General features: G+C 38.1%; 1 protein-coding gene across 1 annotated transcript; it reads right to left on the reverse strand.

The window, feature by feature from the left end:
• Nucleotides 1–296: 296 nt before the first annotated feature.
• LOC133715367 (putative casein kinase II subunit beta-4) lies at nt 297–4,764 on the reverse strand. Its single transcript, XM_062141847.1, has 5 exons — nt 4,278–4,764; nt 3,505–3,723; nt 1,791–1,900; nt 1,540–1,705; nt 297–762 (listed from the first exon to the last, which is right to left on the reverse strand). The coding sequence occupies exons 1-5, from the start codon at nt 4,525–4,527 to the stop codon at nt 632–634; spliced, it is 876 nt and encodes a 291-aa protein (XP_061997831.1). The 5' UTR covers nt 4,528–4,764; the 3' UTR covers nt 297–631.
• Nucleotides 4,765–16,265: the final 11,501 nt, after the last annotated feature.

The following is a 16,265-nucleotide window of genomic DNA, read 5'->3' on the forward strand; positions in this document are numbered from 1 at the left end:
TTGTACTCAGAACCACAATTCATCAAATTGCTTTCATCTTTTCCTAATTTTAACAGATGCACTAGATTTGTAGCATGTCTTGGAGTAATATGAAAAAAAAAAAACACCTCATTCATGTCACAATTGCAAATATATGCTTGCAAGTGTAGTAAAACTACAAAGTTCATCACACTATTCATATATCACTATATCTGCATCTATGAAGCAAATGATAGTGTCCAACATCTATGAACGGGAAAGCTGTGTAAACAGGGACGGACTGTACTCTAATGCAAAATGCAGAAGAACGCACTCAATGGACAGATTTGAAGCATGATTAATCATAGTAAAAGGAATGAAAAACCAGGAAGGTGCAAATGTAAAGCACGTCAATCTCAATCAACGATACAAAATAATCTTACAAGTGCTCTGTAAATTTCACGATTAAATTCAAAGACAAGGTTTGCTCCTATAATAGGGCAATTTGCTCTTTAAACATTTCCAATGGTAGATCACTCTTCGTACATTAGGAGCTACAGCATCTACCTCACTTCTTACACCCACGCCTTTATCAATGGAGGCATGAAGCAAGATAAGGACCAAGGATGGTCAATGGAAGATCTCATGACAAGTTTAGCAGTTTGCAACATGCCTATGGTTTGTGGAGCTTGAAGCCGAAAACTCTTGGCACATAACTCTGTGAAGCCTTTTGTGGTTTAAGGTGTCCATACGTCATCAAGAATAGGTGCGGAAATGTGGTGCCGAAATAAGCTCCATCAATATCTTCAAAACGTTAAAGAAACAGAAATATATAATCCAAGTGCTAAACACAACTAGAATACGACCAATAACAACCATGCATCTCTAGATGCAAAGGAAACCATACATCTAGAGAGAGACTGAAGATGGAAAAACATAGACATTTCACATTGTACTTTCAATTATAATCAGTCTAACTGTATAAGCAAGGGGTTCACATATCCTAACCACATCCACTTATGTGTTTAGTATATAGTTATTATACCTCACTTGTACCCACCAACACACATTCACACATCCACAAACCCAGCGGTTACATGTCCCAGTGATGGTGAAGAAAATCACTCTCCACATTGCATGTTCCTCTTGTAGGCTTGCAAATATTTCAGTACTCTCGATCAGCCTATGTTATTACCATAAAAGATATGGCCATTCCCAAACCCAGGCAAACACATCCTGTTCTCTAGCTACAGTTCTGATTGCTAACAAAAGTAAAGCTTAGCTTCCACACACATGGATTGACACAGTGGGCTCACTATCTGTTGAAGTAGATTTTCAAGCAATTGCACTAATTCTCACACAAACAAGGGGACCAGAAATCTGCTGAAGATCCGTTATACCATAAGCAACCAGACTAACATGAAATTTAAAAGGGAAAACAGAACAGAAAATCATGCAGATGGAAAGACCGTAACTTAAACTGCAAAGAACCAAAACGATAGAGTTCAGAAAGGGACGCATCAATCAGTTAGAATGCTAAATCTTAATTGCACACGTTAACATCTAAGCAAAAAAGGATACTGCCTTGGTACTTGGATCGAGGGTAATATATATCTTCGCATTTGGGGCAGTATATTTTTACAGTGCTTGATCGAGGAATGTCAGATTGACCAACTGGAAGGCAGGGTTGTCCACAGCAGTAAACTCTTGGACATCTTCCAAAGTCATAGTTTTTGTATTTCTCCAACTGTATAACATTAACATTAATATCCTACAAAAGCATGATAGAATAACAAACAAAATGGACACAGAAAAATTAATCAGGATGTTACCATTGCAGACATTCCTTTGCTTGTCAATATGTATCTAACATGAATAAGACCGTACAGCATCTCCGCTGCTGATTCAACCAACTCATTCTGCTCTTCAGTGAACATATCACCTGGACAGAATCCATAACCATTAAGTACGTCCATGACAAAAGGCTGAGAGAGAGAAAGAGAGAGAGTTGGAGTTTTAGCTCTCATATTTTAGATTTTATCTAATACCATACCAATATTTCTACCCAAAATGAGCCCCATTTTTGGGAAAATTAAAGTTTTAGAAGTGTATGGCGGCTTTCAGGTACTGTATGTGTGGACCACCAATACCTATATGGATACTGCCAACACTTTTTTATCATCAAGTTCAAGTGTGTGTATTCAACCATTTTGAATGGTAACTTAGCTAATTGTATGACACTTCTTTTCATGGAAATAAGATTCTGAACTATGATTATCGAAGACTTCATAGGCTACCTAAATTTAATATTATTTTAGGGAGAGAATGAGAAAGAGAGAGAGAGTAGGAAATGTATTAGCTCTGATGTTACTGATTTCATCTAATCCAATACCAGTGTTTCTACCCAAGATGAGCCCCTTTCTTGGCAAAAGTGAAGTTGTAAAAGTAAAGTGTGTGCTGGCTTCCTAGGTACTGTACCTATATGGATACTCCCAACAATTTTTATCAAGTGTACTTAACATTGTGAACAGTAAACTTAGCTAATTGTTTCTTATTACTACGTTTGATATATCTAACATCATTTTAAGCTCTGAAATCCTGTGTATCAAGATGTACTGGACTAATAACATCATTCAATAAAATTATTCATAAACTTTTGGCGGCACATGAAATCTTCAATTATCATAAATCAGAATCTTGATTCTTATTTCTTTGAAAAAGAAAAATACCATACAATTGGAGCTTAAAACCAACAATAGAAAAAACCTATACCCTTAGTCCCTAAAATGACGCTAAGAGCTAAATTAAGGAAAATTTATTACTCTCATTGAGTGGTAAACGGGGAACCAAATTAAGAAAATAACAATAACGGATAATATTTATATCTAGTTTCCTATATTATTGATTTAGGTTATATTTCAACCAATGTGCTGGTACTTTTTGCCATTATGAGGTTCAGCAGACTACTTTTCTCAGCTCAGAAAACACACGGTCAAATTCTTAAGAGAGAAAACAAAGGCTGAGAATCATCATGGGTGATGGAGATAATCTTAAAAGTTTAAAACCATAAATTAATAGGCTCAGAACCCTAATGGGGGTACAACTTTGCAGCCTATGTGCCAGAAAGTATACTTTTGAATACAAGGATGCAGCTAGATTCCACCTAAGAAACACATACAAACCCCCTCCCTACGTAACAGTATTGTTAGCTTATCACAGAATCAGCTTCTATATTGAGAAACTGTATACTTTGTTACGCTCTTAATCAATTCAAGAAATTAAAAGAATATGAAATTAAACACATGTAAACAAACTAACAAGTGATTCTTGTGCACTGAGCATAGATTCTTTTCCATACAGTGTCGTAGTCTTTCATTCAAAGGAAAGTTAAGGGGAAAAAAGACAGTGGCCTAAGTTTAACAATTAATTTTATGCCATGGTTGCACAAAATACGGAATAACCAAAGATGGTTCAAAGCAAATACATATATATCTTTCTTATTAAAAATCACAACCCACGAACCACTTAGCTCAGAGAAACTCTTACCATGAGAAGATTCAACATCTAAAATCAGATCAAGAGCATAATCATAATATGGAACTTGACTGCTCAAACCACAGAGATTAAAATCATCTTGGATGTATTCATCATCGACTTCACAAAAAAATTCGTTTCCTCGCAAATTGCAGAACCATGAAATCCAAGATGTGTCGTCTCCATCAGAACCACTGACATCTGATTCTTCACTGTCCGTCTCAGATTCCTCTGCAATTAATGCATAATATTAAGCGATACCAACTTTATCAACATGCAAAAAAAGAAAAAAGATACTACATTTTCGAGCATAGTCCTTCAAGACAACTGTTTAGTCCTGATTAGTAGACTTAAAGTGGGAAAACAATTGAAATTGGTAAGTTTAATACTTTGAAGAGCTGAACTTCTTTCTAATACAAGTCATCACTCTGCCACCGAAGTTCCCGAACATAAAAAGTTCCCGAACACAAAAAGTTCCATAAAAGCGTGGGCTTTCAACTTTTCCCATCTCTCAGCCTTACTAAATCAACTAAAACTAACATCTCTTTACACAGTTTAAGCACATTTTACCAAACACACACCATGCTTGCTTACCATCATACACCACAAAAGAGCGAAAATCGAATCGTGTACTAATAACCCCGAGTCCTAAAGCACATTACAGCTACTAAGAAACAAAACCCATTACACTAAAATCCTCCAAATCCACTCTAACCACAACAACCGAGCCAAATTTTCACAAACCCAACAATTCAAAACAGAAAACCATCGAAAATGAGACCCACCATCGGAGCACTTGTTCTTGGCGAGCGAGGCGGCGGCGGCGGCGGCGGCGCGGTGATCGAGCTGAGACTTTCCGGCGGAAGTGGAGGGCACAGAGAGCCTCTCTTTGTCTTTACTATTGGCCAAAGCTCTGGATGTGGATGGGGAGGACTTCTCTAGGTGCTTGTCCAGCGCATCGTTGATGCGCTTGCGGTCCAGCGGCCCACCGACGAGCTCTGTTTTCGACGACCCACCTCCGCGTTCCCTATACATGGTCTAGAATTCGAACCCCCCTTTCGATTTTGGGCTCTGGGGTTTGGGAAAATGAGGAGGGCAATCAAGCTATGTACATGGGGTGGTGGTGGGTTTGATTCAAAGGGTTGATTTTGTGAAGAGGGGGAGGTGGAATTAGGGTTGTGGGGATCGGTTAGGGTTTGAAGGAGGGAAAAGATGGGGGGGGCGAGAGAGAGGGTAACACGAGCTGTTGAGCAAAATTGCTCTTAGGGAACCTCTGTCTCTTCTTTGTTTTCTTGTCCTTGGTGCCTCTCACCCTTCCACCTTTTTTTTTTTTTTAATTAAATTTATTTTGTTAACATAGTGTGTGAATTTTGTAAAAATAAAAGAAAATTGAGCAAATACAATATACGGCTTATTCAACTATGACTCGATAATGACTTTTGAATATTGTTAAATTAGAGTTTTAAATTTTAGTTGATAGTTTAAATCTTTTAAATTTAAAATATGTAACCGTTAATTTGAAAATTCAAAAGCGTTTAAATTAGTGATTCTCTGTTTTTATTTAGAAGACACAACATGGCGACAAGAAATTTTATTTCTTTTTTATCTCATGTTCACTTGCGACCTCCACGATATCGATTATTCCAAATAACACGTCAGCTCATCGGCAATAAAATTTATTACTTGAGCAAACTAGTTACAATCTGATGTAAACCCTCTACTAGAGGTGGAGGAAAATTATTACAAGGAGAGTTGTCCAAAATACACCGAGCCAAGCGATGCACAACTCCATTGCCTTGCTTATATTATGTGTTTTAAGGAATTGCTCAAACAGCTCTAGTCAAAACCACGTCTTTGTTTTTTTTTTTTTTTTGAGGTAGGGCCATAACGGCTGCTCTTAAGCCTTAACCATTAATGAAACCATAGAATACACTGGGGGGGGGGACATAATACCTAAACCCCAAATTACAATAAGTCTTAAGAGAACGTTCCGAAATAATATCAGAAGTCTCTACTAATCGTGTGTATTCTAACACGCACCAATTAGCAAAGAGTGCACAACTGGCTACTCCGTTTGCTTTACAATTTTGGCGACATACCGGAAAGATAAAGCTCACGATGAGCCATAATACACTAATAATATCAACTTTCCCACTATGTTGCCACCAAAAAATAAATCCGGTGACATTTGATTTCATCCTGCCACTAGGAGGCTGCGACCATTTGACGATGCCAAAAACTCGCCGCCGTCCTAGGCCAGACACGGCACTCAAGGTGCACAAACCGGGATAGCGTCCACCTCGCCCTACTAACCTAGAGTAGGACATTATTATGGGCATAAAGCCACCTAAAGCTAAAAGGAAAATAATAAGCATAAAAGCAAAAACATAAAAAATGGGCCTAGGAAGAAACTCTGGGCCCGAGAACCATGAGGCCCAACTGAAGGCCCGCACGCAGTCAGCCACCGCCGGAAATGTTCTCGCCGCCGTACCTCTATCAGAACCCCTTCCACTCCTACCTCCTGGCTGCCAAATTCCGACATCCGACCACCCAAATGTAGATCTTAGAGGCCCTGAAAACGATGAAAACCACTGGTCACCGCCAGAGCCCTTCCACCTACGTACGCGGTATCGATCTGAGGTCAGATCAGATCGCACCACCCCAGCATTCCTCGCCGCCCACCTAGCCAAACCGAGATCTCCTTTCGTCGTCGTCGATTCCCAGAGATGGGGGAGATCCCGCAGCCCCGCTTGCCTTCCACCACCCCTCTGCCTCTGCTCACCCCTCTCACCAACACTTCCAAGCGGCATTGACAAGGCTCGAGCCTGAAGGTTTGATACCTTCAACGTACGGCCACCGTTTCGACCACCACTGTCCCACAAGGAGCCACCACCAGACAAGAAGTCCTCTTTGGCCCGTCCGACGACGACGTCCCAAGGACGCGCCGCCGGACAAGGCATGAAGAAAAGCTGAGAAGACCAAGCCTAGGGTTTTTCTAGAGAGAAACGATAAACATCAAGCTCAAAACCACGTCTTTGTAAAATATGCTACAGTTGTAACGACACTGAAGCTATAGAGAATGCAGATGCATTAGTAGACTCTTTTCTTTTTCTTTTAGTGCAAACTCGAAAAGTTCTACGGTACATTAATGTATCGATGCATAAGTAAACTAGTTTGGCTTGATTGAACAAGTCTACCTTAATATTAAAACTAGTCTAATTGATGTATTAGTACATTTTAATGTACCGTAGAATAATCCTACAAGTCTAGGGTTTTGCTTTCTTCTCTTTAGCTGTCGCAATCAGATATCTCTCTTTTTACCATGGCCAAACACTTTTACCCTCCTTTTGTCACATACCCTCGGTCCATAAAATCTCTTCCATACCATCCTCTTCTCCTCTTCAACATATGACAGCGCCGACTTCTTGATGATATTTTCAAGGCTTTATTTTGCATACTCTACACCTTGCAGTTGCACAACGTTTTGGCAATGTTGTTCTCTTTCTTTTTTTAGTGGTGTGGTTGGGTGGAATCTCCTATACTCCTATGTTGTCAAGCTTTTATTTGCAGAATTTGTTATTTTGCGTTTTAGACATACAAGTGACATAAGGGCAACTCCAACTCTTTGGTGGTGTGGCAAACGTACAGTCAAAGAGCGATTCTTACATAGGGCAAAGTACCAAGTGGCGATGGGGCTACCCAATCAAAACTCTAAAAAATTTAAGTGTGTTCCAAAACTATCCTTACTTTTTTAATGTGAATACCCAAAACATCCTATTGCATGTGCACTGATTGGTCAGCCCTACCAGATACGTGGTATGCCAAAAGCCAAAATGGCTATCCTAGCTATTTTTCAGCTGCTCCAACCCAAAAATTGGTAGAGTTAAAATGACTCTCAAGTCAAAACTTGAGTCATTTTGACTTAATTAAAAACAGAGGACGAAAGCCATATTCACTCGGTGGGACACGTGATCGGCCTCAAATGGTAGCTACACAATGGAGGTTCGATATTCACTTTGCATTGATTCAATTCAAAATGAAGGGCCCTGATTAATTGGTACAAAAAACAAAAAAGTAAATATATAATTACTTAATTTCTAATCAAACGACCATAAAAATGTGATGGACTAAATTCAATGGCTAATAAAGTAACAATTTTTTTTTATACAAAAACACATGAAAAAAATAAAAGAAAATTTTCTAAAAAATAAAAAAATAAATGTAATTATAACAATATATATTATATAAATAAATTATATATGATATATAAATATATATTGTAAATGATTGTTTAAAGTGATTAAAATTATGAAATGACTATGGTTTTTGACTAAAAGGGGTTGGAGATGCAAAATCTGAATGAATAGTAATGACACTAGGGGGTGTATTGTATTTGGATTTGTACAGACTTTTTTTAAATGACAGACTTTTCAAAAAGTTCACAAACTTTTTAAAAAGTTGATAGATTGCTATTGATTTCTTAAAGAGCAGTGCTATAGACACCAAAAAATTATACCAAAAATCAATACCAAATTATGTGGCATCTGAGTTGGCGTCTTACATGTCAAGATATTCAATTTAATAATTTCCAACAAATTTCATTGATTTTATTTAGAAACTAATTAATCAGCAAAAAAAAAAAATGTGGTTCACCAAACAACCAAATTTGTTGTCGCCCTTCCTTAAACCAAAAAACAACCAAATATGCATAATCAAAAGAACAAAAAATCTGGAGGAGAATAGCGCAAAGAAATTACATCAAATCTAGTAGACTGTACATATATATAGTAGTACATCTATTTCTATCTTCCTTTAACAATGTAAGAACATGAAACCCAGTACAGATAGATCCGGTTATCAATTGAAAATCATCATTGCTCCATCACTGCATATCTCGATTTCTAGAATGAAAACTACGTACCACCACTAATAGTAATAGATCATTATTCAATTGCCGGTCAACTAATGAATTAAGTCACACACAACTTCGTATTCTATTTTTTATGTTTTGACTGATAGCCTTCTCCTAAAATTGCATGTTAAAGTCTCCATGATTGAAGGGTATTGTTTAGGGTTCTTTCTTCTTTTTTCTGTTGTTTATCATATACATTTTTCTAATTAAACAACAATAATTTTTAATTATTGCTCTTTTTATTTTAAAGAATAAAAATAAAATAAGAATACATGCTAAAAATAGTTTGATGATATGGCATCTGCCACATCATTTGGCATTAATATTTGGTAAAATTATTTGGGATCTCAAGCATTTTTGTTTTTTTTTTTTTTTTTTTGAATAAACCATTTTTGTTTCTTAAAACCATTGATTTTTGCAACAGACTTTTTATTGATTCATGAAAATCTATATACTTTATGAATGACTTCTATAGATTTCATAGCAAGTACAAAAAAATGAAACACAAAAAACAAAACTAATGTAGCCGAAACACAAAACAAGATAATAACTCGTTGTCTCTTCAATGGTCAAGTATCTTCTAGTAGAAATTGACTCAAATGAATGATTATTATTTTGTCTAACTAGTTTGTTCTCATTCCTAATCTCCCAATCAACATAAAGATACAATATAGATCAATAGATGTTTTTGGTTACTTATTCTCATCAATTTTGTTTTCGCCGATTAACATAAATCATAACAATATTGGTCAATGTCTTGATCTATAATCAATCAATGGGTCCGGATCAAGGGACACTTTGTTTTACATAAATTTTGACACACCTTGTGAGCCATTAGATTTTAAAATATTCAATGGTTCAGATTTATTATTTGAATGATGTCAACATACCTTGCGGTGACATGGCAAATGACATGGCATTACAATTTTCAGATCTAAAATTAAACTTTTCTCAAATAAAAGAGAAAACAAAATTACTATTTGCAAAATCAAAATCAAACAAAAACTAAAAAGAAATAAAAGAGGAAGAAGAATAACAGAATAAGGACTGTGCACGATCAAAAGAAAAAAAAAACAGCACAAGAACACGCAATTTGTCTTCATCTTATGCTATAGGAATTATCCCTTCTGCTTCTGAATCTCGTACAGCTGGGCTGCTAATGGTCTCTTTGGCGACAATGGTCTCATTCTCTCAGATTGGTTGTTGAGTCACAAATTACTTATGCAATTGTGCCCCATAATTATGAAAATTGATTTGTCTTCCGTGCTATTTTACCATTTTTAATCCATTTCCTTTTATTTGTAGGAAACCTTGCATTAAGAATAAAACGACTATTTGAGGCTTGAAATGCGGAGATTTGAAGCTAGGGGAAGAAGACACGGAGATTGGAAGAAAATTGCAAATCGACTTTTCCGGCAAAGTTTTCCGGCGAGCCGCCACTCATGGAGGGTCTTTTCTCCAGCAAAGGAGGACCATGGTTGTGAGAATCTCCCATCACTTGAAATTCAAATATCTCCCTACACCTTGTCCTTTTGTCACCTTGCCAATTTGGGACCATTTGGGGGACAATGGTGTAAGAGCATCTCTTGCACACTTTGGGACCAAAGAGGACATACATAGCTGATCAAAGAGAGGCCAAAGACTAATTCTTCAGCATTCTTGACTCCATTCAATCATCTTCATCCTATCCAAGATCCATTTTTCTCTCTAGACAAGACACCACCATTTCCACCACTAAAACCACCATTTTCACCACTACAACCTCCATTTTCCTCCATTACAACCTCCATTTCCTCCACCACTCAACACCACAACTCACCTTAGAAATCCCAAAATTCACTATTCTTACAAATATCAAGAGCTTGGAGCAAGCAGAATGAGGTGACTACCACCACATCATGTTCTTGGAGACCCATCTCCACCACCTCTTCCGGCATCATCAATAGTCATCATTTACTCTCTATCTCTTTATGTATTTGATGTGACATGACCTGCCCCGGATTTCACCTTGAAATCCGAAGTGGCCCTGCGGGGCCCACCTTAGAAGAAATTCTACCAAAAAATTTGGCGAAACTCCCTCTAAAAGTTGACTACCCAAAAACCTGTAGAAAGACATTTACACTTCTAAAATAATCGACCCTTAATCTTCTAGAGCCACCATGCTCCCTAAATCACAACACCTTCCAATTTCACAAACAATTCTGAACTTAAGAATATTAATCTCAAGAGTTATCAGAGCAATCTATTGTACAGGCGTACAAGATGGTAAAATATAAGATAAAGGACCAATACTTTTATAATGCGGAAGCTATGACAGCTATGCCTCAACCCCAAGTATGCTCGACCACAAGCTAAACTGGCCTGCAAATTGGGCATTTGAAAACGAAGGGCCCAGGGAAAAACATTTAAAAACCGTTAGAGTGAGTGGACGAAAAATAAGTAATTTCGAATGAATAAGTAAAACTTAATGCTTTCCCAAGTTATTCTCTAAAATCTCGCATGCAGTAACAATCTTGAAAAATACTTTTAATCAACATCTTTACCTCATGTCATCTGGAAGGGACTGCCACCCAGATGACGCATTGGAAGGGACTGCCAACCGGAATATAGTCTGGAAGGGACTGCCAACCAGACTATTACTTAGAAGGGACTGCCAACTAGGTAATATACGCATGCGCCAAAGATAGCCTCCTTGATAAACTGGAAACGGCCTCTTACAATTACCTGCTTTCGGAAATAAACTCGATAATACTTCAATAAATCATTAATAATCCACTGAAAGCATAACTCAGGATTATCCCGCTAACTCAAACCTCAATATCTCAATAAATCCTCGAAAGCATAAATCAAATACTCTGTAAATCAATAAATGATTTTGGAAAGAAATCTCAATAATTCAATCATGCTCAAATATTTGCTAAATCCTTTGTACTCGTAAATCCTCATAAAAACTGCTATTCGAAAACAATAATTCTCATAATATTTTCTTAATCAGTCACTTCCCGAAAATCGTTTCCCAACTCAATAACTCATAAATAAATAGCTTGAAAAATCTATTGAAAGCCTTCGGGAAGGAAATCCACTAAAAATCCCGTAACTCATAGAGCATAATAAATCTCAAGAAATCAAGCTCATAAAATCATAATACTCAATAATATAAATAATAAACTTCAATCGGAAAATAATAATATACTGCATGCACATTTAATTTAAAATAAATGTCCACTCACAGTACTATTTAGGCGACCACGCTACCGGTTTCCTACGTCAAGCAGTAGCTCGGCACGTCGCCCTGTACACAAGTACACTTCCGTAAACGATAATTCGAATAAATAATTACGAACCTAAACGAAACCCGAAAATCCCTATCTCCATTACTTCTCGGATTCAACCCAAATCACACCCATAACACCAATTCCTCGATTTACATATACCACAACGAAAACGAGGGAATTTCCCACAATTCAATCACAAAACTCCAAACTTCGGAAAATCACAAACAATTCCAAATTCCTCCAAAATTCACCAAACTTCACATACAAGCTCTACAACATTTATAGGATTTAATGGGCTAAAAACTAGAATCAAAACACTGCCCTACACGCTGCAGCCGCCGCCCACAGTGGCGGCGCCGCCGCTACCGCCACCAACTCCGATGGCCACCAAACTTTGGTAGCAGCACCTACTCAACAGACCCAACAACTTTCTCAACTGAGACAAAGTCAGAAAATGAGTAGAAGTACCTCAACAATTAAGGAGAAGCTTGAACTCGAACCGTGAATAGTGATCGTAATCTTCCAGCCGTCAGTTCTTCCTCCATGCTTCAAATCGCTGCACAAGATTCAGGGGGTAGCATCTACATCCCAAGGCGCTTCCAAAGAACTGAACTTTATCGTCTGGGGTGGCCGGAATCGGAAGAAAACGGCGTTGACTTAAACTGCTACAATAAACTTCCAACGCTCGATGCGTCGTTTTCCGGCCAAACCGCCGTGAGTTACCACTGCCAGCGTCGAGAGGAGGAGGAGACGAGTCTACTGATACCAACCTTGCACCACCAAGTGGCCGGAAAAGGAGGAAGTGCCGGAGCTGCAGATCGCCGAAGGGAGAGAGAAAAATGCGGGGGAAGAGGAGAGAGAGAGAGAAAAGAAAAGTTACCGGCCAACAGTAGAAATTCAAATATATACTACTTACCGTGAACAGTAACTTTCACATTTTTGCTTATAGCTTTCGCATATGAGCTCCGATTTTTACGTACCACATATGCACACGTTCGGTTTAATAATGTCCTCTACAACTTTCATGAAGGAAATTTTCTCAAATTTTGACCCGAACAAAAAGTCAACTTTTAGGGCCCCCTAAAATGTCGAAACGGAGCCAAAAAGTAAATGTAAATGTCGTTTACCCATCGAAAGACTTGTAAACTGGTAAATTTAGGTTCGGGACGTTACATGATGTTTAATAGAATGTTAAAGCTTGTGTATCATGCTATGTGTGAGTAGTGAACTAGTTGGGGCTAGGGTTGAAAGCCCTAGCCAAACTTGCTTGTATTGATGCTTTTGTTTATAAATTGATGCAAATTCATGTTGTCATTCTTACATGCTAAGTCAATAGTTGAATGCATTACTTAGACCTAATCAATTTGAGTTATGTGTTTGCCATGACATGAAGTTTTTCCTAGAGATTGATTACCTTTAGGCAAAAAGGGAGCATGAACGCACACCATGTGTGCATGTGAGGGTAGTGAGCTAAAATCACCTAGAGATAGGATTGGTTTGCTTGCTTGGTTACCTAAACTCTAAGCTTTATGCATTTAGGGGCAAAGGATTGAGACCTATCCGGTAATTGAATTTGTCTCTAGGTAGTTAGCTCTAGACTTATCCGGTTAGAGTTAATAAAATGAAAGCGGTTTAAGCCTTAGTAGTCCTATCCGAATGCTAAGAGGGTAGTTGGACAATTAGCTTTGCATCATTCATATTCAATTGCTTTAATGCTTGCAAGGGAGGCAAAAGGTGAAACCCGATGCCCTAACTCCCATCTATTTGATAACAACTTGTTTAGTTTAGCTTAGTTTATTTTACTTGCTTTCATTGTTTCAATTTGAATAGAAACCAATCTCAAAATCAAAATCAAATCTCTACACACCATCTTGCACATACTCACCATGAACTTTGGTTCACTTGTGAGCCTTTGTTTGTGATTGTACATTTGCATATTCTTCTAGTTTTTCCTTAGGTTTTCCCTATCTAGGAAAGGATCTACCAATCCTCGTGGGTTCGACATCCTTACTTAATCCCCTATTCTATAACTTGTACCTCTTGCACTTGAGGGTGGCTTCAATGCTAACATTGGTCTCTTTGGGAAATTTAAGAGTGTTGAACTTTAGAGAAGATATTCCCAGCTGGTACAGCCTCATAGGCCTTTGGGGTGCTAAATCTGCTTCCTATTAGATTATGTTACATGATAAAGTTGGTCATGTCAAATACTCTCGATCGCACGTTATGTTGTGAAACTTTCAATCTAGACTACATTTACACTTTCAAACGAGAATCAATTCATCTGTTAACATTTTTAGTTCTTATGGCCAGTAATATATGCAGTTATACTTTATCAAAGTTTATGATTAAGTCCAAGTATGAAAAAATTGAGATCTAATCGAGCAAGACTTACCATTGATAGGACTTAACAACATCAATCTCGGCAACCAACTTCTCCAGTCCTGTGAGGATCTCCTCCATCACCACATCTTCCTTGAAATTAACTAGGCCTGGGCGTCTGGACCCGAAAGACCGAAAGCCCGACCCGGACCGAGAAAAAAAGCCCGATTCGGTTCGGTTTTGATATGAAAATACTCGGTTCGGTGCAAAGCCCGACCCGAATGCATTGTATCGGTTCGGTCTCGGGCTTCACATTTTATGAGACCGAAAGCCCGAATGGCCCGATTTCCCATCATTTCCTACTTGTCCCGGTGATATTATAATATATAAATATATTATTAGCACATGCAGCACTTCACTTTGTCTCCCTCTGTGGTGATATTATAATATATTATTGGCACATGCAGCACTCCACTTTGTCTGCTGCACAGCACTTTGTCTCCCACTATTATAATATATATGCAACACTTTGTTTCTCTAATTATTGAGCTCACCACAACCCATTTTCCCGATCTCAGCCTCTCAACCCCGTTTCAGAAATTGAAAACACTCGTGTTCTTCCCCAATTTCTGAAAACCCAGTTAATGTGCTTCCCAGATTAAAACCCAGTGACACTAACCTTAAACCCGATCTCAGCCTCCCTTAATCCCCTCTCTCGAACCCAGTTCAAAGACTCAATCCCTCAAATCTCCCTCTCAGTCGCTCCCTCACCCTTTTTTTTCTCTCTCTCTCTCTCTCTCCCCGTCCGGAGGGGAGGTCCAAGCCCATGATGCGGTCGTGGGGCTGGAGCAAAGCGGTGTAGGTGGCGAAGTTGGCCGGGGAGAGGCAGAGGTTCTCGATCTGGTCGATGACGGCGAAGGAGGTGAAGTTCTTGGAGGCGATGAGCTCGATGCCGCGGCAGTGGCGACGCTTCTCCTTCTCGATCAGGTCGTGGATCTATGGGTCCATGGTCTCCAGGTTGGTGTTCCCCCAAGCGTTTACTGCCTCCATTGGAGAGAATGAGAGGAGAGAATGGGGAGAGATAAAGAAGAAGAAAAATGGTTGTGGATTTACAGGCAAAGCTGGGAAACTGAATTTTGGGCCCGAAAAGCCCGAGGACCGAGCCGACTCATTTGGGATCGGTTTCTGTCGGTTTTCATTTTTGAAAAAGCCCGAACCAATTGTTTCGGGCTCGGTCTCGGTTTTACCAAATTTCGGGCCCGACCCGACCCGAGCCCAGCCCTAAAATTAACTATCACCAAGTGATTGAACTCTCCCATATTGGCACAATAATTGAAGCAAAATGAGTCTCCAAAGCTCTCAATTTATAATCCACTTTACACATGCAGAAGTAAATGTTTGCGTGTCAACTTCCTCTTTTATTTCTTTTTAGTTTTTGTTTGATTTTGATTTTCCAAATAGTAATTTTGTTTTCTCTTTTATTTGAGAAAAGTTTAATTTTATATTTGAAAATTGTAATGCCATGTCATTTGCCACGTCACCACAAGGTATGTTGACATCATTCAAATAATAAATCTGAACCATTGAATATTTTAAAATCTAATGGCTCACAATGTGTGTCAAAATTTGTGTAAAAAAAGTGTCCCTTGATCCGGACCCATTGAAATTCAATTGTTCAAGTTTTCTTTGAACCATAATATAAATTCAAATCAATGAGAATAATTAATTAAATTTAGTATTTCATAGCAACACTATTAAAGATTTTAGGGATAGATCACAATATTTGGGTTTTAGGGTTTCATAAATCATTTTTATTGCTATCAGGGTTCCAAGTATCACTACTTAAAAACAAAAACAAAAAATCACATTCAACAACAAGAATGAACATATTGAGTATCAAAAAATGTTGATATCATAAAAGATTAAAGAAAAGACAAAAAACTGTAATACCCTGAAAATTCGTTATTAATTTCTTCAAATTTTCGGGAACTAATAAAGTGTTCTTTAGTACAATTTCATGGTTCGAGGGTGGAGTGAAAGTGTTTCGGACCAATAATTACTCGAAACGTTTTATTTTTGAGCGGTCAAAGAGTTGACTTTTATTCCTTGAGTTTCTCCAAAAACTTCCTTCACAAAAGTCGTAGAGCGTGTCGATACGAGTTCGTGGATATGCGGAACGCAAAAATCGGAGTTCATATGAAGAAGTTATGGCCATCGGAAAAAGTTTACATTTTAGTATAAATAGGAAAAAATCCAGAAAAATTAAG

The sequence above is a fragment of the Rosa rugosa genome, chromosome 6, assembly GCF_958449725.1.
Source record: "Rosa rugosa chromosome 6, drRosRugo1.1, whole genome shotgun sequence".
Classification (NCBI taxonomy): domain Eukaryota; kingdom Viridiplantae; phylum Streptophyta; class Magnoliopsida; order Rosales; family Rosaceae; genus Rosa; species Rosa rugosa.